Here is a 22,284-nt window from a genome sequence, read left to right on the forward strand (position 1 = left end):
ACCTCTCACCTCAGTCTCCTGAGTAGCTGGGACTACAGGCGCAAGCCACCACACCTGGCTAATTTTTGCATTCTTGTGTTTTTTGCAAAGATGGGGTTTTGCCATGTTGCCCAAGCTGGTCTCAAGCGATCCGCCCACCTTGGCCTCCCAGAGTGCTGGGATTACAAGTGTGACCTATGTGTGCCAGGCCTACGTTTTCTTTTCTGTAATGACCATGACCATGGATTTCATGTACCAACATTTTTCTAACAATAATATTTACAAAGCATACTATGAAAAATGTTCAGAGAAAAAGAAGAATACACAACTATAAAAATCATATATAACTAGTTTTCTTTTTGTTTGTTTTTGAAGCCAAAAAAGAAACAAAGTATAGATTGTCCAGGAAGATAGTTACTTCCACTTTGTGTTTCTCTGGTGAACTCATTAGGAACTCTAAAAAGTTCCAGGAGGGCTGGGCATGGTGGCTCATGCCTGTAATCCCAGCACTTTGGGAGGCCGAGGTGGGCAGATCACGAGGTCAGGAGATTGAGACCATCCTGGCTAACACGGTGAAACCCTGTCTCTACTAAAAATACAAAAAATTACCCAGGCATGGTGGCAGGCGCCTGTAATCCCAGGTACTCAGGAGGCTGAGGCAGGAGAATCGCTTGAACCCGGGAGGCAGAGGTTGCAGTGAGCCAAAATCATGCCACTGCATTCCAGCCTGGGCGACAGAGTGAGACTCTGCCTCAAAAAAAAAAAAAAAAAAAAAAAAAAATTTCAGAAGTAGAATCATGGGGTCAAAGTACCCTTGCTTTAACTTCTGGTTCAGAGAATTTTAACAACTTACATTGTCACCAGCAAGGTCTTTGACTATATGAGCAAGTCTCACGTTAAAGCATTTCTCATTTGACATTAGCTGCCCAGCTTTCTGCTGATACGTTGACTCCAGGAGGCTCCTTGAGTTCTGAGTGTTTGGCTGGCCTCTGGTGGCCCCATTATTATTTTCTGCCAGGTGAAGGTCAGTCACCTGCACACAGATCTCATTACTCATGATATGCTGCAGCTGGAATCAAAGGCAAGCTGTTAGTGAACACAAAACATTTCTCCATTACACAGTCAACGTTCCTTTGACTCAAAAAAGGTTTTGTTTTTTTTTTGGCTGGCAATTTTAGAAAATTCATCACACAAACCACTGTATCATTTTCTCGGACAATAATCAAGCCAAGATTTTCAACCATATCTGTGGTCCATTGTAAAACTTTCATCTCTATTTAAAATAAAAATCATAGAGAACTCAGGTTAATGTGCTGTTTAAAATTCTAAGGATCTTTAAATAATTTTCCATGGGTCATATTTTTATTGCATTTTAAAATCATTTACAATTTGCTTTCATCCATATTCTCTCTCATTTGATCCTCACAACTGCCCTGGGAAGCAGGTTGGAGAGAGAGTTGGGCCTGTTAGGAGAGAAATTTACACAGTGCATAAGAAAGCTCACTGTGAGCTGGGGTGAGGAGGGGAGACTTGGAGAATCGTGAAGCAATATCTATGTCAAGATTCCCAGCCCAACAGCAAAGCCTGAAACTCATTAGGTATTTAAGAAATAGCTGCTGAGTTATTGCCTAGGGGTGCTCAGCTGAAGAAGGAGGGTTGGGACTAACAGTCAAGCTTCCTGACTCCTAGCCCAATACTTTTCCAAACACACCACCTATTTTTCCATATCTGATAGAAAGTAAAGTGCTTAAGTTGTACATAATATTAACTCACTTTCCCTACAGGCCAATCATGATTGACTATCAGTAGCTTTTGTGGCAATCTTAGGAAACTAATGACTAGAAAGCTGAACCTTTCAGAGTTCCCATTCTCATGGCATATGCTATTTCTATTTTGAAATAAAAATCCTTCCAAATGAAACTTTACCCATCAAAATCACAGAGAAGTGAAAAATAGATACAAGAAGAAAGCAGAACATTAACTTAAATATCGATTTGTCTGTTTTGCTTTAAAATTGTCATAACCACCAAGCCATTCTATTTTTAGGAAGCTACATTCTTTTTGAAGTGTTAGGAACTATGATAACTATTTCTTCTTAATTATAAGTCCTAAATGACCAGTATGTGTATTAGTAGATAACTGGACACAGAGCAAGGTCAGAAGGGTGACTGAGTGTGGCAGAAAGGGCAGTATCTCCAGCAACTGCAGATGGATAAATGACAATGAGTCCAGATAATGGATTCTGATACAACCATTCAGATAATGCTTATGAGTACTTGATAACAGGGAAAAGCTTAAGATACAGTGTTTTAGAGAGAAAAAAGGCAAGTTGGAAAAAAATATATGGAAAGCATGACTTCAGTCATGCATAGAGATGCTTCTACTTTAAACTTTTTTTTTTTTTTTTTTTTTTTTTGAGTCAGGGTCTCGCTCTGTCGCCCAGGCTGGAGTGCAGTGGCATGGTGATCTCGACTGACTGCAGCCTCAACTTCTTGGGCTCAAGCAAGCCTCTCACCTCAACCTCCTAAGTAGCTGGGACTACAGGCATGTGCCACCATGCCCCGCTAATTTTTTGTATTCTTAGTAGAGATGGGGTTTTGCCATGTTGCCCAGTCTGGTCTCAAATTCCTGAGTTTAAGTAATCCGGCTGCCTCGGCCTCCTAAAGTGCTGGGATTACAGGCGTGAGCCACCGCCTCTACTTTATACTTTCTTGTTGAAGTAGACTGTACTACTGATTCCCTACCCACACCCTCTTTTTGGATATCCAGCTCCTCCTCGAGTCTCTGGAAAGGGCAGCACTACAAATCCAGGGACAACTAGGGAACTCCCACCCCCACTGCTAGGCAGATCAGAATCTTTATCCCGCCAATTGGAAATGACACGGAGAGTGTTCGATAGATTTTTTGCAGAGGAGCATCTGTATGGAAAGGTCCAGTAACACTGGGACCAGGGGTACTGCCAGGGCAAGCCAAAGTCTCAGCGGCTGGAGGAGCCTGGAGCACGTGCCGAACGTCCATCTGCAAAGCAAAGCACAAGCATGGAGCAGAAGTCCAGAGTGAAGGCATGCAGGAGAGGAAAATCACCTCCCAGCACAGTCCTTCCATGGTGTGGTCATATATTGAGTTCTGTACTTAGATGTCTGTGAGATTGCCTATTGTATTCTTAATACAAATCCCTCTTAAGCCAGCCTAGAATAGGTTAAGATAAATGTAATGACTTGACTTGGCTGGAGTGCAGCGGCATGATCATGGCTCACGGCAGCCTCAACTTCTGGGCTCAGGTGATCCTCCCACTTCAGCCTCCTGAGTAGCTGGGACTACGGGCATGAGCCACCATGCCTAGCTAATTTTTTGTATTTTTCTCATAAAAATATTATGTTTTTCAGAAGAAATATTATACATAATACATTGAAAATCACTAATTGCTTTTTCTTCATCTTTTTTTCTGTGAATGTGTAGGTGTTTGAGTCTCTTGTATTTCTTCTTTTACACAGGATATGGGCTGTTTGAAAACTATTTTGTTATCTTCATCATCATCGTTCATTTCAGCCACTTCAGATTTTCGTCTCTCCAAAAATGTTGAGGTACAAACCGGTGTGGGGCCCTGGCTATCCACAGTCTTCTCAGGAGTGTCAGGAGTGCCTAAAACCTTTTGCTGCTTCTTATGTAAAACCTGGCCTTTTGTTTTTTGTTTGTTTGTTTGTTTGTTTGTTTTCAGATAGACTTTCGCTCCTGTTGCCCAGGCTGGAGTGCAATGGCGTGATCTCGGCTCACTGCAACCTCTGCCTCCCAGGTTCAATCAATTCTCCTGCCTCAGCCTCCCGAGTAGCTGGGATTACAGGTGCCCAACACCATGCCCGGCTAATTTTTGTATTTTTTAGTAGAAACAGGGTTTCACCATGTTGGCCAGGCTGGTCTCGAACTCCTGACCTCAGGTGATCCGCCCGCATCAGCCTCCCAAAGTGCTGGGATTGCAGGCGTGAGCCACCGTGCCCAGCAAACCTGGCCCTTTGTAGACGTCTGATGATTCGTTTTTGAAATACTTTCTGTTTTCTGTAAAATCAAAGAAGGAAAATCATAATCAATTCCTTTTTAAGCTAATTTCTTCTTGAGTAATCTTTCTTTTTAAATCGCCCCTCCACCCACAGCTTTTGTGTAAGTGCCGATTCTGATTATACCGTTTCACTGATGGATATGATGCCTGCTTAAACGGAATATCCCAGTCTTTAAAGAGTTCTTTCTGTACTTTTTCAGGTGTCATAAAATGACACTCCCAGAGTCTTTCACCAAACAGGTAGTTGTTCATTGTTTCAGCAACTATCTTGGCAACATCCTCAGACTCATACTCCACACATGCATAGCCTTTGCTATTTCCAGTCCTTTTCTGTCTGGATAGTCTGAAGCTTGTAACAGTGCCACACTGGGAGGAATATGAAAGAATCTGGGTTTCGTTCAATAGGTTATGTAGGTGGCACACATAGACCACTCCAGGAGTAAGTTGTTCTTGTTTTTTTCACCGGGTTATGCGCAGAACCTGTGCCACCTCCTTCTGAAACCCACATCTTTCTGTGGGTTCAGCGACAGGATTGGCCCAGCCGGGCCGGAAAAGGCCGCCATGCCAAAAGCAGCTGACACCAACTCCACGGGGCGCTCCCGGAAACGCCCAATTTTTTGTATTTTTAATACAAACAGGGTTTCGTCATGTTGCCCAGGCAGGTCTAGAACTCCTGGACTCGAGCGATCTGCCTGCCCTGACTCCCAAATTGCTGTGATTATAGGCGTGAGCCACCGCACTCAGCCTTGACTTTGAAATATATGTTGTGGGCCTGGCGCGGTGGCTCACGCCTGTAATCCCAGCACTGTGGGAGGCCAAGGCGGGCAGATCACGAGGTCAGGAGATCGAGACCATGCTGGCTAACACGGTGAAACCCTGTCTTTACTAAAAAATACAAAAAATTAGCCGGGCGCGGTGGCGGGCGCCTGTAGTCCCAGCTACTCGGGAGGCTGAGGCAGGAGAATGGCGTGAACCCGGAAGGTGGAGCTGGCAGTGAGCCGCGATCGCGCCATTGCACTCCAGCCTGGGCAACAGAGCGAGACTCTGTCTCAAAAGAAAGAAAGAAAGAAATATGTGTTGTACATCCAGTCAGCAGTGAACTCTGGGGGAACACTAAAGATGAGGACAATGAGAGAAGAGATACCTCCAATTAAAGGAGTTAAGAAGAGATGCTTGAACTTATGTTTTAAAAAGTCACTGCAGGCTGGGCACAGTGGCTTATGCCTGTAGTCACATCACTTTGGGAGGCCGAAGTGGGCGAACCGCTTGAGCCTAGAAGTTTGAGACCAGCCTGGGCAACATGGAAAAGCCCCATCTGTACAAAAAATATAATAAATTGGCAGGGCACAGTGGTGCCTGTGGATGCAGCTGCTGGGGAGGCTGAGGTGGGAGGTTGAGGCTGCAGTGAGCTGAGATCCACCACTCCACTCCAGCCTGGGCAACAGAGTAAGACCATGTCTGGGAAAAAAAAAAAAAAAAAAAAAAAAAAGTCACTGGGGTTTTCTGGATGAAACCTCTGTTTCCATAAAAAAAAAAAAAAAGAAAAGAAAAGAAAAGAAAAAAAGGGTGGAGACAGCATGTATTATTGTTTCAAAATCATAACCAGATGCTTAGAGTAAATAATTATATCTATTGTTTCAAAAACCAATCTAAGCATTATTAAAAGTTAGTTTTACTGGATTTTTTTTTTAAGCTGCACTGATTCACTCAGGTCTGTCACTTCCAAGTCCATGTTTTACTACTTTGTAACCCTATTTGGAAGGAAAACTGCAACTAAGACTATGATCTATCCTGAGATGAAAAGTTTCACACATATACAGCACACACCCCCCACCACTGTATGATGACACAGTGCCACCCTTAGGCAAAAGGGTACCACTGACAGCAAATGCATTTTTTTCTTTATTTCATCTAATTTTTTTTTCTTTATTTCTTCTAAAAGCAGCAAATGCATTTAACATTTTATTGAGATTCTCAACAGCTGCCATTTGGTTTATATAGCAAATTGTTTCTAAAGTAACTTTTTTTCTATTTTTGATATTTTTATGAAAATTATGTTCTTCAGTTTTAAAGCCCTGTCCCTCTCCCAAAGAAAGATTAATAACTACCTACTAAGTAATGAGTATTCGGGAATATAACAAAAGCAAAAACAGCTTTTAAACACTTGTGAAACAGGGGTAAGGGTCCAAAGTCAAGACCTTCTGGGCCCATTGGAGGTGCTAGGCTTGCCTGGTGACACTATCAGCACTTCCCCATCCACAACATCCTCAACAGCTGGGAGCCCTGTGCGGACCCCGGTGTTGGGGGGCGGGGTGGGGGCTTCCTGTTCCACAAGCTCCACTCTCTTTTTCCTCTCCACCACTGCTGTTGGGCCTCCCCTCCAAATCTGCCTAACAAAGGCAGCAGGATCTTTAATACTGTTCAGCTTTGTAAATGAAGACAGGATACTCTAGAAAGTTGGGAGATTCCCTGGTCCAGTCTGGGAGAGGAAAAAATATGCAATGTAGCATGGATGGTTTCACTTTCTTGTCCACTCAGCCACATGCTCATACTTATTAAATTAATGTATCAGATGCTTCCAAAGTCCTGACATGTAGCACAAAAGTTGCTTGTAAAAAATAAGTTGCAGGCCGGGCGCAGTGGCTCATGCCTGTAATCCCAGCACTTTGGGAGGCCAAGGTGGGTGGATCACATGAGGTCGGGAGTTTGAGACCAGCCTGGCCAACCTGGAGAAACCCTGTATCTACTTAAAAAATACAAAATTAGCCAGGCATGGTGGCACATGCCTGTAATCCCAGCTACTCTGGAGGCTGAGGCAGGAGAATCACTTGAACCTGGGAGGCAGAGGTTGCAGTGAGCCGAGATAGCGCCATTGCACTCCAGCCTGGGCAAAAATAGCGAAACTCAGTCTCAAAAAAAAAAAAAAAAAAGTTAAGTTGCAAAATGATGAAAATTCAGGCTCCTGATGACAAAGCTGGTTCTGATAAGTAGTTACTTTGACATATACGGCAGCTTCGCCTGTAAGTCCTGTGTTCCGAGGGTTTCATTTAGGCCACAGGAAGTTGGAATCCAAGTTTCAAAGGCTCTCTGCTGACAAAATGTGCTATATCCATCAATGGTCTTCTACTCAGTAATGAAAGGAACAAACTACCAGAACATGTCGTGTCATGGATCAACCTCAAAAACATTAGCTAAGTAAAAAAGCCAGACACAAGACCACATATTGTATAATTCCGTTGATTTGAAATGTCCAGAAAAGGCAAATTTATAGAGACAGAAATGGGCTGATTTACCTCAAGAGGCAGGGATTCCGGCTCTCTAGACTGCATGTGATACATACATGAGAAAAAATAGGGAAAATAAAAAAATTTAAATATAAATAAATGAAAATAATACTTCTCCCTGATTATAAAGAAAATCACATTCTTAGAGGCCGGGCATGGTGGCTCATGCCTGTAATCCCAGCACTTTGGAAGGTCGAAGTGGGTGGATCATGAGGTCAGGAGTTCGAGACCAGCCTGTCCATTATAGTGAAACCCCATCTCTACTAAAAATACGAAAATTAGCCGGGCGTGGTGGTGCATACCTATAATCCTAGCTACTCAGGAGGCTGAGGCAGGAGAATTGCTTGAATCCAGGAGGTGGAGATTGCAGTGAGCTGAGATCGCGCCACTGCACCCCAGGCTGGGTGACAGACCAAGACTCTGTCTCAAAAAAAAAAAAAAAAAAAAAAAGAAAGTCACATTCTTTTGTAATAATTTGGAAGACAAAATATGAAGAAAAGTCTAATTTTGCCACTCAAAACGTTCTGGTTTGTTGCTTTTTATACTTTTTTATGCATATAAACATTTTTAAAAGTAGAATCATAACATATAGTCTTTTGTCACTATGTTTTGGGCAGTAAATTTCTATGGCAGTAAATATATCCTTGGCATCATCATTTTTAATAGTTGGATGTATATTAAGTTAATCATTGCCACCCTAGAAGTAAATTTTCTTATATATACATTTTAATGGACTCGAGCAAGCATTTTTGGACTGAATTTATAGAAGTAGAATTTCTGGAGGAAAATAACATAAAACAGTTCTAGTGTTTTTAATAAAATTTTCAAATTATACTGCAGGAAAATCGGTTCAGTTTATACTCCCACCAACAGAGACAGAGCTCCAGTGCTCCAATTTCCCCCTTCCATTTGTCCTCTTTGCTAGTCTTTAAGCAGAAAATCTCATCGTTTTCATTACATTTCTTTAGTTTCTAGTGCTTTTGAATCTTTTTTACATGCTTATTGGCCATTTTTATTCCTGTGGGAAGTGTCTGTTTCTCCATTGTCTATTTTCTGGCCAACCTCCAAAGTCAAATTTCACTTAATTTTTATCCTGCTGATTGAAAGCATTTTAACTTAGTGATTTTAATGTAAACAGGAGCAGGACAGACTGTAATTATCTAAGTCTTGCCCTGTCACCCAGGCTGGAGTGCAGTGGCATGATCATAGCTACCGCAGCCTCGAACTCCTGGGCTCAAGCGATTTTCCTACATCAGCCTCCCAAGTAGATAGGACTACAGGTGTGTGCCACCACACCCAGCTAATTTTTAAAATTTTTTGTAGAAATGTGAATTCGCTATGCTGCCCAGGCTGGTCTTGAACTCCTGACTTCAAGTAATCCTCCCACCTTGGCTTGCCAATGTGCTGGGATTACGGCATGAACTAGTACTCCCAGCCAAGAGCTCACTTTTGTTTGCTAGTGGTGTTCTTGGTATCCTTTCATATTTGAGGCTTTGGTGCTAGTGCTGAAGTATTACACTCACCATCTGAGGTTTACAGGACTTTTGTTTTAATATTGAACAGATGGAACTGTTCAGTTCTGCATCTTTGCAGGTATACAAAATGTGCCTATCAGGAGTCTGCTTTATATTCATTGAAAGCAAGAAGTAATACAGTAAAATTTTGCCTGGCTGGAGGATTTGAAAGAATGGCATATTCTGGTTTAATTCTATTAACTTGGAAGTATGATGGTGAAAAAAAATCAAAACTTAAATTTCCTGTTGAATGCAATTTGAAAATATAGCCAATGATTCCACTTTTCTTCTCTAGTAAGGTTGGACATTCTGATCTACTTGGTGTTTTATTATAGAACTCCTAGTGTGCCTGAGAGTTACATTGTGAAGATACTTTTTTAAAACTCGAGATATAAGAGGATGTAAATGGTTTTGTATGAGATCAGGCTGGATGAGAACTGACACTTGTAAATATACATTTTAGACTAAATCTCTGATTGCCACTTATTTTCTTATTGAACTCATAAAAATAAAACACATTGGATGGAGGGTGGGAGTAGAAAGGAGATTTATGTGTCTTAATTGCATGTCATTGTTTCCTATCAAGACAGAACATATAGTATCCCTGGCTTTGGACCTAGAGAAGGAAACACATTTTTCTACCTGCCATATGCCAGAGGTTCTTGAACACCCGGAGGGATTACTGCAGCACAGATTGCTGAGCCCTAAGCCAGAGTTTCTGATGCACCAGGTCCAGGGTGGGGCCTGATAATTTGCACTTATAAAAAGTTCTCAGGTGCTGCTGGTGCTGCTAGTCCAGAGAGTACATTACTGAGAACCACTCTTGTCTATTAACTGTAAATTGTAGAACTCTAGAAAAAAGCTTAGTTTGGTCTGGGATAAGAAGCACACAGGTTATGGAGAAAATCATGAAACATTCAACCCTTGACCCCAGCCTAGTGTGGAATTCAGGTAACAAGCAGTACACAGTGACATAACACAATTCTTTGTTTTCATGATTGCAAGTCATAGCTAAGCATCAAGTGAGAAATTCAGTTTCATTTGCAAGGCTTAGAGAGGCCAGGTGATTCTAGAAAAATGGGCCTTGTATTTGTTTTAAACCAGTAAAGAGCTTTAAGTGCTTATTAAATTGAAAGCTTTCTGTTCTTATTTTGTATTTTATTTTATTTCTTTTGAGATGGAGTCTTGCTCTGTCACCCAGGCTGGAATGCAGTGGCGTGAGCTTGGCTCACTGCAACCTCCCTCTCCTGGGTTCAAGTGATTCTCCTGCCTCAGCCTCCCAAATAGCTGGGATTACAGGCACCCACCACCATGCCTGGCTAGCTTTTGTATTTTTAGTAGAGACGGGGTTTCTTCATGTTGGCCAGGCTGTTCTCGAACTCCTGACCTCAGGTGATCCACCTGCCTTGGCCTCCCGAAGTGCTGGGATTACAGGCGTAAGCCACTGCACCCAGCCCAAAAGCTTTGTGTTTTTCAAGATATTTGACGTGTTTCTTGTTTTAAAAAAAAAAATCTTAATAATGTAGGAGAATAAAAGAAACGTTTTTCCAAAAAAAGAGAAATCATTGTGATTATTTTATCTTATTGGAATGTTGGATACTATAGTCTGCTTCATTAATCATCAAGCATGCTATGGATTTTCCATTTTTATAGGATCTGTATCTCAGTTAAGGTAATACTGGTAATTATTGTACTCCATTTGAAGATGAAAAATATAGGCCAAAATTATAGACCTTGCATAGAAGCTGGATAATGGAGACAGCTCTGGAGGAACACACAGGTACACACAGACACACATATATATAAAGAATACACACATACATTTTTTAAAGTTTATTTTTTACGGTTTTAAAGGTTTTAAAGCAAAAGCCGGCCCCTCCCCTCTGTCTGAGTGGGCGGCCCCTCCCTCTCTCTGAGTGGTCGGGTACAGCGGTTGCATGGGCAGCTTTCCTTGTGAGCCACAGGTCCTTCTGGACAAGCTGCTACCTGGCCACGCCTCCTTTCCCTTTCATATTTCTCATTGACCAATGGGCTTGGAGCATTAAGGCCACGCCCGTATTCTGCATTCTAGTGGGGCCCTGGTTATGCCTCTTCTGGCTCAGTTGCACAGCTGCCTGGTAGGTGACTGGAGGCATTCATCAGTGCTCACTGGGATTTCACTGATGTGGCCCAACCCCGCCTCCCTCCACACCCCATGATGTCAGAAAAAACACGACAGGGCAAATGGGCCGCAGCCAGGAAAAAGGTAAAACGCACCAGGTCATAGCCCCCAACCCAGCCACAGATCCCTTCCGACAACAAGACCGTTGCCGGAGTCCATACCACCCCCGAGGCACACTGGACTGGGCCCCCCAACCCCAGCCCTCCTCCCTAGCCCTCCAGGCCTTTGTTTCCCCACCTGTAAAATGGAGCAGTGTAGCCCTCACATGAAATGGTACTTCTAAGGCACCTGTGAGCCAGAGCCCTGCTCTGATGGCTGTGGGAGAGAGGGGATGATTTTTCTAACCTGCCTCCACCCTTCCCGGTGCTATGGGAGGCAGACACCAAGTTCTGGGGTCTCCAGTTGCAGTGGGTGGCTGCTGATTGCTTCTCTCTGTCCAGAATGAGAACAAGAGCGCACTGCAGTTGGAGCAGCAAGTAAAGGAGCTGCAGGAGAAGCTGGGCTAGCTGAAGGGGATGGTAACCTCCGACCCATCCAAGAAGGTCTGGGAGGCGGCCACCAGCCTCTGGGGAGGGGAGGTGCCAGGCCAGAGGGCTGCAGCCTGGGGGCAGGTGACCCCAGCACCCTCCAGGGCAGTCCTATGACTGTTTCTTGCTTCCTGCCGTCTGACTTTTAGAGGTGGGTAGCCCTGGCTCCTCCCAGGTCTGGACATCATCATCCCAGCTAGAGGCATGGAGCCCTCCAATCACAGAGGAAGAGACAGTGGCATAAGAGGCTCCTTATACTGGGTGCAGTGGCTCACACTTGTAATCCCAGCATTTTGGGAGGCTGAGGCAGGAGAATCACTTGAGGTTAGGAGTTTGAGACCAGCCTGGCCAAAATGGCAAAACCTCATCTCTACTAAAATTACAAAAAAAAAAAAATTAGCCGGGCATGGTGGTGCATGCCTGTAATCCCAGCTACTCAGGAGGCTGAGACATGAGAATCACTTGAGCCCAGGAGGTGGAGGTTGCAGTGAGCTGAGATCACACCACTGCACTCCAGCCTGGGACACAGAGTGACATTGTCTCAAAACAAAATACGAAAAAAACCAAAACGACTCCTTAGATTCAAACTGGATTCCGGCCTCGGTTCCACTGGTCATCATTCAACTACTTTCCATCTCTAAGTCTCTATTTCTTTAACTTCAAAAGGAAGTGAGCATTTTCTTTGCAGAGGTGCTGAGGGTTAAATGAGATAATACGTGGAAACATTAGGCATGTAGCACACTTAGCAGATGGTGGTTGGCTCCCTCTGCTTTTCCACCAGTCTGTGACCTACAGTTTAAATGGCTGGAAGAAGGATGTGAGATTTGAGGCTGGGGAAGGAGGCATGGGGTTCTAGGCAAGGGAGGCAGTCTCTTAGGCCTGGAGCAAGGGGCCAGGGGCCTGGGCAGGCCACAGAGCCCCACAGTGCCCTCACTACCCTATTAATGGGCCAGGAATCTGGAAGCCAGCCACCACATGCCCTCATGCCCAGGGTCTTCCAGCAGGTGGAGCTGAAGAGCCAAGAGGCTCAGAGTCTGCAGCAGCAGCGAGGCCAGTACCTGGGTCACCTGAAGCAGTACGTGGCCACTTATCAGCAGCAGGTGGCAGCCTATCAGCAGCTGACCTCTGAGAAGGAGGCGCTGCACAGGCAGTTACTGCTGCAGACCCGGCTTATGGACCAGCTGCAGCAGCAGGAAGCTCAGGGCAAAGCGGTGGCTAAGATGGCCCGCCAAAAGTTGCAGGAGACCCAGGGGAGGGAGTTGCTGAGGACAGGGCCCCAAGAGGGACAACCTGGCAACCTCTGTGCCTTCTCACCCTCTTTCCTGGCATCTCAGGAGCACCTGGAAGCTACCAGCCAGCAGAACCAGCAACTACAGGCCCAGTTGAGCCTCATGGCTCTCCCTGGGGAAGGTACAGGACACCACTCAGAGGAAGAGGAGAGAGCCCCAGGAGGAAAGGGGGACTGTTAGCAGCGTAGGATTGAGGAGATGGAAGAGACCTTTAAGACAGCTGGTCATTATGCTGACTGGATATCTGCACTAAGTTTGGCATCAATATGGTGACCTCCTGGGAGCGGGGGACCACCAGGTTGCCTAAGGATGGGAGAACTGGCCCAGGTCAGAAAGGGAGCAGGTCAGAATTCCTGCACCAATCGGTAGTGGGACTGTGCCTGGGCAATATAGCAAGATCTTAGTTCTTAAAAGTAAAAATAAAGAACAGCTCATTCCCCTCTGGGGAGGGGCTGGCTCAAGGTTACACAGTGAGTGTGGGGGCAGAGGTGAGCCCACAGTACCTCCCTTGTTGGGTTGTCTGAGGACCCCTCTGGCCACCCCCCACAGGAGATGGAGGAGGACATCTGGACAGTGAGGAGGAGGAGGCACCTCGGCCCATGCCGAGCATCCCAGGGGACCTGGAGAGCCGGGAGACCGTGATGAGCCTGACTTTCCCTGCCCCCACTTTGCCACCTTCCCTTGCCTCTTTGCCACCCTCCCAGACCCCCTTATGTTCTTGGTTTCCCTGCCTTCTGATTTCTGTGGACTTTCACTCCTTCCGGGAGCCAGTGATCAGACACCATTTCACCTGTGACCAACAGGTGCACTCTCTTGAGGCCCCAAGGGAAGGGGCTGCGCTCCACCTCCCTGCCCCAGTTGTTCTGTGTATGCCCCTACAAGAACACTCACCTCTTGCCTTCAGGTGGCATTTTTCAACTCCGCTGGAACCAGTGCCCTGGAGGAGCAAAGGATGTGCTGCCAGCCCCTGGCTCACCCAGTGGCCTCGTCCCAGAAGGAGCCAGAAGCAGCAGCCCCAGCCCCAGGGACTGGGGGTGAGTCTGTGTGTGGGGAGACCCACTGGGCCCTGCAGGGGGCCAGGGAGAAGTTGTAGGTGAGTAGGTCCTGGCACAGGCCAAGAAGGGTGGGGGTGGGGCAAGGCAGGTGCCTCCTGAGATGTGATCCCATTATTTTGGCTCCAGAGCGACTTTATGGACCTCCTGAAGGAGAAGGTGGACCTGAGGGAGCGGGTGGAGAAACTAAAGCTTCAATTCATCCACCTCTAGGGAAAGACAGACACCATGAGTGAGCGGGAGGCCAGGGCACGGCAGGGGGAGCTGCAGGGCCGTCGGAGGGGCTCCAGCATCTGAGCCATGTCCTCCCGCAGGAAAGTACATCACCCCATATGGGAGCCAGGGGACAGTGCCAAAGATGCGGCACCGGGAGGAGGAGGACATCGTCAGGCTGGCCCAGGACCGGGAGGAGATGAAGGTAGGGTGTGCAACATCTCTGTGGGGGTGGGGGTGGGGGTGAACGTGGGTGCCAGCACCAGTATGGCAGCTGAGCACCCCTCCCTCCAGGTGAACCTGCTGGAGATGCAGGGGCAGGTGTTGCGGCTTGTGAGAGACCACAATGAGGGACATGGCAAATTCCTGGCCACTGCCCAGAACCCTGCTGATGAGCCCACTCTAGGAGCCCCAGCTCCCCAAGAGCTTGGGTGTGCTGACAAGCAGGATGGCCAGTAGAACCTTCAGGCAGGGTGAGCAGGCAGGGCGAGCAGACAGGAGCAGGGGAGGCTCGCATTGCGCTCAGATCCCCTCCTCCCTCTCTCCGAAGATCTTTGTGAGGTAAGCCTCACTGACAGCGTGGAGCCCGCACCAGGAGAGGCCAGGGAGGGTTCTCCCCACGACAACCCCACTGCACAGCAGATCGTGCAGCTGCTTCCTGTAACGCAGGACTCCCCAGGAGCACCCAGGCTTGGGCAGCAATCTCTGCATGCCATTCTTTTCGAGCTGCCGAGAACAGGGAGACAAACACCACCACCATCTAAGAGCTGGTCAAGAAATTAAAAAAAAAAAAAAGTTAAGGGGTTAATCTCCTACACAATTCATTTACTTCATTTGAATGTTAGAGCCACTCATGTTTATTTGTGTTTCTAATTTATAGTTTAAATTTTATTTGTAAAAAGCTAAAGGAGAGTGAGTCTTTTCCTCATGTTCACTCTGGCATCCTTTAGCATGTTTCTTTTTTAATTTGATAATTGTAGGTCATTAGCATGCATATCAAGTTTGCCCTTATGTGGTGGGAGTTCAAACACACAAAGACCCACCATTTGCACAAAACTATTCTTCCTGGTTTGGGATAGGCTGCCATGCTTTTTAAATGTTATTGAAGCATGTATATTTATTACGGAATTCAGATAAAATTTGCTTATGTTCTGCTATTATGTTTGATCGAATCCTAATCACAGTGAGCTCTTCATCAGCTCAATATGTGGTTTGCCGTCAAGTGCGCGGTTTATTACTTTGTAATATGCCACTGTGAGTACTGACATTTACAGTTGTTATAGGCGGAGCACTGGAAACAGCCTTTCCCCCTTTTTCTGTGTATTGGGGATGGGAGTAATAACATTTTGGGGAGCTTTTTAAATCTCCCAGAAGAGGAAAGTGGCCTGCTCTGGCGGGTATGTGCAGGATAGAGTGTGTTTTATTTGTTTTGGTGCCAAGAATGAGCACTGTCCTATGGTAGTTCCCTTAGGATTTGTATGTGTTCTGGGCTTATGAAGATATTGCATCATGAGCTGTGGCAGTTGTACTCTTTTTTGATGACCTAAAAAGGGGTTAGTTCTGAGGAATGAAAGGCTCCCATCGTTGATTGTGGATATGGAAAACCTTTCCTAGCTTAGAGCATTTATATCTATAACACATTTTAAAGTCAGAGTTCATGTTCCCTGTTTTAATCACGTGACTACATGTCCCAGTACACAAAAGGGCACTGGTTGGCATTCTTCTTAATGTATTTAGTAAAGATCATAAGAAATCCTTTAAGACTTTAGATGTCCCTGAAACAGGCATACAGGCTCTAGTCAGGAATGAATTCGAGTGAAGGAAAGCTGTGTGACACCTGGCATTCCTCTCTGTTCATGGAGCTTCTCTGAGGCTAGAAGATTAATTTTACCATTTAGACCTCTCTGGCTCATACCTATTCTTCAACCTCATTGGCTACTTTGACACAGGAAATTACTACTTTTCCTTGAATGGAAAACACTTTGAAAATAATATTATAAATGAATATATGTAAGAGTACTTTGTTGAAAGAAAAAGGAGTTTTAGTAGACAGTATTATACTACATTTGAAAATCAAGAAGTTTATGCGACTTAAAATGTTTACAAACTGCAGTGCAATCTACTGTTTGTGAATGTCAAAGTCTTATCAGGAAAAGTGTCTATACAACCACAGAGTCCTACTTCCTCTGAAAGTTCTTTATGAAGAGTGAAATATGTTTTTATACCTTTCAGTTTCAGTTAGAGGCATATTTTGTGCAATATTTATGTGAATGCGCCTATATATTATGAATGAATTATTTCAGTCATATGTTGCCTAAATCATAACTTGATGCTTGGGAAAGAATCAACAGTTAAAACCTCATGAAGTTCTAATGTCTGTGTTCCAAAATACATCACATTATTAGGATGCAGGGAGAGATGTATGTGCGCTCCCTGGTGTGGGGATTTGTAGTTACTAGACCGTCTCTGTTTGGCATCCTCATGATACTTTTATAAATATGACATTAATAGGAAAGCAATATTATTTTTCAGATAAAATAACTGATTTGCCTGGATTCACGGGAAAAAAATGCAAATATTGGGTCCTTGTGACTTCAACTGACTCTTCCAAATTGTATGAATTTATTAATGTATTATATCTAATACATTAGACATAAACCTAGTTTCAGAATGATAAACTGTTAGACCAAATAATGTGGCTAATTAACAGTGGTACGATTTCTAGCCCGAGGGTTTAAAATGGACTTAAGGTCCTGTCGTTGCCTTTTATTTTCTGAACTTGCCGCTTTTGCATTCTTTGAGTTCAGTTTAAAGACAGTTACTTTAAGTCCATTTTAAACCCTCGGGCTAGAAATCGTACCACTGTCAATTAGCCACATTATTTGGTCTAACAGTTTTTCTTTATCATTCTGAAACTGGGTTTATCTGATACATTTATAAATTATTTCAAAGGTATTTTAATAGTTCAAATCACTTCACTTTTACATTGATAAATGTAAATGACTAGGAATGACCTTCAGATAGCGTTTAGCATCTGTAACCAATCTGACAATAATGTGTTAATCAGGTACCTCTGGATTAACTCACATACTGGCATACTTAAGCTGAATGTCAGTCTGGAAATAAATTTACTATATTAACTGAGATACCACTTTTAGTGTAGGTATTTTTGTCGTATATTTAAGAAAAAGCTAACAAGGATGGAAATCATATTATAATAACTTAAGTCTTTCGTCAAAGGGCATGCAGTCTTTTGCAATACCTCATTCAGCCAGATATTTGTTCTCTTTCTCATTCAGTATAAGACAACTTTCAATTTGCTTAGCAGGCAACATTAGAAGGTTAGAGTTCATGGAAACATAGAATTTTAAAATGTGAGTTCAACCGAATAAATTTGAATTTCTGTAGGAGGTAAAGAATCAAAATACTTGTTTATTTAAAGGTTGCAGTATATGATAATCATTTTGAAGTATTTGATTAATACTAATAGGTTTTCCAGAAATGAAAAACTAATGTTAAAACCAAAGTTGATTTCTAGAAAATTTGAAAATGTAAATCAGCCTTATCCAGAATATACTTTATCTAAAACTTTCTCTTAGTCATTTTACAATAGTATAACTATTAAAAAATGTAACTGCTATTTTAATGTTTTGAAATAAATTAAAATATTTAAAAATATGAATACTGTAGCTTAAAAGAAAGAAACTAGGGGAAGGAAAAGTAAAGAAAGAAATGCCAATTCCAGTCCAAAACTTTATTTGCCAAGTTTTCTTATAATGACTTTTACCAATTTATGAATTCTTGTAAACAGAATCTATAATGGAAATACTGAAAGACTTTTGCCTAAAGTGGCATTATTGAATACTGCTGTGGTGCTACTGTAATGTAATAAATTATTGTTGCAAAGTGCTGTTTTTGCCTTAAATTTTTATTTTGTGTGTCTTGAAAACTATAGTATTAAAGGTATTGAGATTGTGCAAATGCCAGGCATGCTTGGCATGAAATAGTTTTTATTTTTACAAAATTGTAATATGACTATGCAAGCATTTAACTAATTAATTTATTTATTTATTTTGAGATGGAATTTCACTCTGTTGCCCAGGCCAGAGTGCAGTGGCACGATCTCGGCTCACTGCAACCTCCACCTCCTGGTTTCAAGCAGTTCTCCTGCCTCAGCCTCCCGAGTAGCTGGGACTACAGGTGCACGCCACCATGCCCAGCTAATTTTTGTATTTTTAGCAGAGATGGGGGTTTCACTATGTTGGCCAGGCTGGTCTCGAACTCCTGACCTCGTGATCTGCCCACCTCAGCCTCCCAAAGTGCTGGGATTACAGGTGTGAGCCACCGCGCCTGGCCGCAAGTGTTTACCAAAAGAACACAAACTGAAAAAATAGTTATGGGATTTTAAAAAGTTAGGAGATTAAAAAAAGTTATGAGATTTAAAAAGTTAGGAGATTAAAAAGTTATGGGATAAAGTTACGTTATGGGATAAAAAAGTTACGGGATAAAAAATGTTATGGTCAGTGGCTCACGCCTGTAATCTCAGCACTTTGGGAGGCCAAAGTGGGTGGATCACCTGAGGTAGGGAGTTTGAGACCAGCCTGACCAACATGGAGAAACCCGTCTCTACTAAAAATACAAAATTAGCCAGGCGTGGTGGTGAATGCCGGTAATCCCAGCTACTTAGGAGGCTGAGGCAGGAGAATCTCTTGAACCTGGAAGGTGGAGGTTGCGGTGAGCTGAGATTGTGCCATTACACTCCGGCCTGGGCAACAAGAACAAAACTCCGTCTCAAAAAAAATAAAAATAAAAAAGTTTTGGAAATAAGTTGTGGGAAAAAAGTTATGGGAAAAGTTAGGGAAAAATATTCCAAAAAAAGTTTTATGGAAAAAAGTTATGTGAAAAATATTAAATAAATAAAAGCAGGCCACTTTCAGCAAAGCCTGGAGAAGTGTCTGATAGGGGAGACAGGTGCAGATGAGATGAAGATCACGGTCATCCAAAAGCAGGGAACTAGGCCCAGGGCGGTAGCTCACACCTGTAAGCCCAGTACTTTGGGAGGCTGAGGTGGGCAGAACACCTGAGGTCAGGAGTTCAAGACCAGCCTGGCCAACATGGTGAAACCCTGTCTCTACTAAAAATACAAAAAATTAGCCAGGCATGGTGGCGGGCGCCTGTAATCCCAGCTACTCGGGAGGCTGAGGCAGGAGAATTGCTTGAACCCGAGAGGCAGAGGTTGCAGTGAGCCCAGATGGCACCACTGCACTCCAGCCTGGGCAACAGAGCAAGACTCCATCTCAAAAAAAAAAAAAAAAAGTTACAGAAAAAACTTGATTTAAAAAAGTCATGGGATAAAAATAAAAACAAAAGCAGGCCCCTGTCAGCAAAGCCTGGAGAAGTGGGGCCAGAGGCTCCACCCCCACCATGTCCCTGCCACCCCTTCCCAGTCACCCCTTTACCATTAGAGTAGCAAGACAAGACCCCTGTCTAATAGGGAGAGACAAACAGACCCTTTGCCACCTTGGCCAGGGCTGAGTCCTTAAATTTCTGGATGATGATGATTGTTATTTAAAAGAAAGAGGCTCATGGAGTTATTTTGTTCGGAGGAGGCCTGATGGCCTCCTTACTCTCACCAAAGCAATTTTTCCCTCAGGCTCCCGTCTTCTTACTCAGAGAGGCAGCTGAGGCGGGACAGTGGGGCTAACTGTAGACCAGGCGAGGGCACGAGCTGCTGAGGGTGGCCCCCCTTCCCCCACGTACACATTGTGTCTGTGTAACCTTTTATATATTCTGGGGGGTAGGGCCGCCCCTGTATGGTACCTAGTGGAGATTGGAGCTGGCACATGGCGGGGAGGTTCTAATAATTATTTGCAGCTAGGGAATTTATTTGATAGCATAGGACAGAGGAAGGAGGCGGGGATGGGGTCGTGACTTCCTGGCGATGCACCTCCTGTTTATTTTGCTTTATATTTTGGAATAAATGGATTTAGCCATACTGCTAGCCTGGTGTGTTCCTGTTTCCCCCACTGGGTCCTGGAGTTTGTGCCACTGAACGAGGAGCCCCAGAGTGTCCAAGCATGTCCAGCTGGGCTGTTGGGGACCTTCCAGACCTGTTACCTGTATGCTGCCTGGTGACGCGTGGGGGAGTCCACGGGGACTGCCATGGCGCCTATGGGGCACAGTCCAGCCCTGACGGCCAACAGGCTCAGAAGCCTGATCTAGCGGTGGCCGGGAAGGCAGGATGCCAGCACCCACGGGCACTGACTTCCATGCACCCCAGGCATCTTCCTTTCCGCCCCACTGCCTCCCTCGCCTGTCTGCACCTGGTGGCCTGTTCTGTCTGTCCCTCCACAGTGCTGGCTGCCCCTCAGGCTCCCTCCAGGCTGAGTTCATGGCCCTGCCCCCTAGTGGCCAGAGCAGGCTTCACAGGATGAGAGCCGGCTAAGCTCCAGGGGCTTTCCAGGAAAAGTGTCCTTGGAAAGGATGTGGCCTTTTCACCGCTCCCAGTACCCTAGTAATGGCTTGGCCTTTCCCCTCCCCTGAGCTCCACAGACAACACAGAGAGCAGAGGACACATTCCCCGTCATCCAGAAATGGGTTTGCTTGTCAGCCAAGGGAGAGCAGGACTGGTAGAGACTGTCAGGCCACACGGCACCCCCCATTCTTGGCAGGGGGTGGGAGGGATGGTGGGGCTGGCTGTCCACAGGCCGGGCATGACAGGGAGGCCCACTGGAGGTGGCGCACTTTGGAGGGGGGATGTTGGGGAACAGATATGGGTCTCAGTAAAGAAATCTGCTCTTTTACAATTCCTGCACCAATTTGCCATACTTGGAGATGACACATAGCAGCTTGTTTTTTACTTTTTCAAGAAAGGATATCATGGAAAGAAATCGAGCTGCCTTTCTATGAATAGAACTCAATTGCCTTCCAGCCATAGGCTGCATGCTTCAAAATGTTTTTCAGAAATAAGAAATGGGTTGAGCTGTACCATCCACAGCCTTACCCTGAGCGTTCCCACCATGACCTCTAGCACATACGAAGTGCTTTGGTTAATTATGAAACCAGTGAAAATGAGATGAAAAGTCCTATTCTCATGCCGACCCGTTGGGTTATGCAGAGACAAGGTCGCAGGGACACAGCCCTAACCACAGTCTGCCCTCTGGAAAACACGTGTCTGTTCACATGGAAATGACACAAGTCTAGTTCTCGTCCAAAAGTCATGCAGCAAAACAAAAATGTCTGCAAAACTGGCAAGAGTTTTTACCATGACTTTAATTTTGAGGGTGCTCTTTAGCAGAGGCTGTTGATGAAGGAAGAATTCTATCAACCAGGACCACTGAGCAGGAATGAATCTATAGCTCCCTTTTTTAAGGCCAGAAAGGACCTTAAGTTCCTTTTGTTTCCGGAGGAGGGACCTGAAGCCTAGAGATGACAAAAGATTTGGCTTCTTTAAAGGATCCATCCAGTCCCCTCCATGAAAAGGAAATGAGCCAGTGTTGGTTTCAGTATTCTAAACTTTTGGAAAATGGTAAAACTGAAGGACATTGAACAAAATTACTAGGGTTTTTTCTATCTTGTTCAGTGAGTGTCAACACACTACATGTTTTTCATAATGGTTAGTTTTTATGATAAAAATACATTCTCATTGTATAAAATTTGGGAAATTCCAAAACCTATGGAGAAGAAGATTTTATCCATAACCCCACAATTTATTCATTTGCTTATTCCAGCAACAAATAAAAGTGCATGCCTTACTAAGAGCAGGGCATGTTCCAAGACTGACTATCCAGAAATGATAGCCTTGAATTGATTCCCTTCCAACCCTTTTCTCAATACACTACTACTACTAATTTTAAAATCAGGTTATTTCGTTTTGGAATCTCCTTTTCACTTAATATATCACAAACCTTTTCCCAGGTTATCAAATAATATTCCAAGCTATGATTTTAAAGCTGCCTCACCTCAGCTCACATCATATCACATCACATCACATCAGTTTACATTATTAAACCATTCTACTTGGGACATAAGAGATGATCAATTTTTCAACATTATAAATAATGTTGCATGTAATATTCTTTGGTCACATACCTGATTATCTTTGGAAAGCTTCCCTAGAATTCAGATTGTTAGATCAAAAGCCTTAAATATTTTTCAGGTTCTAGATACACAATGCTCGATTGCTTTCCTTTTTTTTTTTTTTTTTTTTTT

General features: G+C 44.3%; 1 protein-coding gene and 1 pseudogene across 1 annotated transcript; one reads left to right on the forward strand and one right to left on the reverse strand.

The window, feature by feature from the left end:
• Window positions 1–2,716: 2,716 nt before the first annotated feature.
• Window positions 2,717–4,596, reverse strand: LOC100983692 (MKI67 FHA domain-interacting nucleolar phosphoprotein-like; annotated as a pseudogene).
• Window positions 4,597–8,696: 4,100 nt separating this feature from the next.
• On the forward strand, window positions 8,697–20,851 carry LOC129393960 (uncharacterized). The gene is made up of 3 exons (XM_055098522.2): window positions 8,697–12,929; window positions 13,358–14,278; window positions 14,624–20,851. The coding sequence occupies exons 1-2, from the start codon at window positions 12,464–12,466 to the stop codon at window positions 13,903–13,905; spliced, it is 1,014 nt and encodes a 337-aa protein (XP_054954497.2). The 5' UTR covers window positions 8,697–12,463; the 3' UTR covers window positions 13,906–14,278; window positions 14,624–20,851.
• Window positions 20,852–22,284: the final 1,433 nt, after the last annotated feature.

The sequence above is a fragment of the Pan paniscus genome, chromosome 16, assembly GCF_029289425.2.
Source record: "Pan paniscus chromosome 16, NHGRI_mPanPan1-v2.0_pri, whole genome shotgun sequence".
NCBI classification, from domain to species: Eukaryota; Metazoa; Chordata; class Mammalia; order Primates; family Hominidae; genus Pan; species Pan paniscus.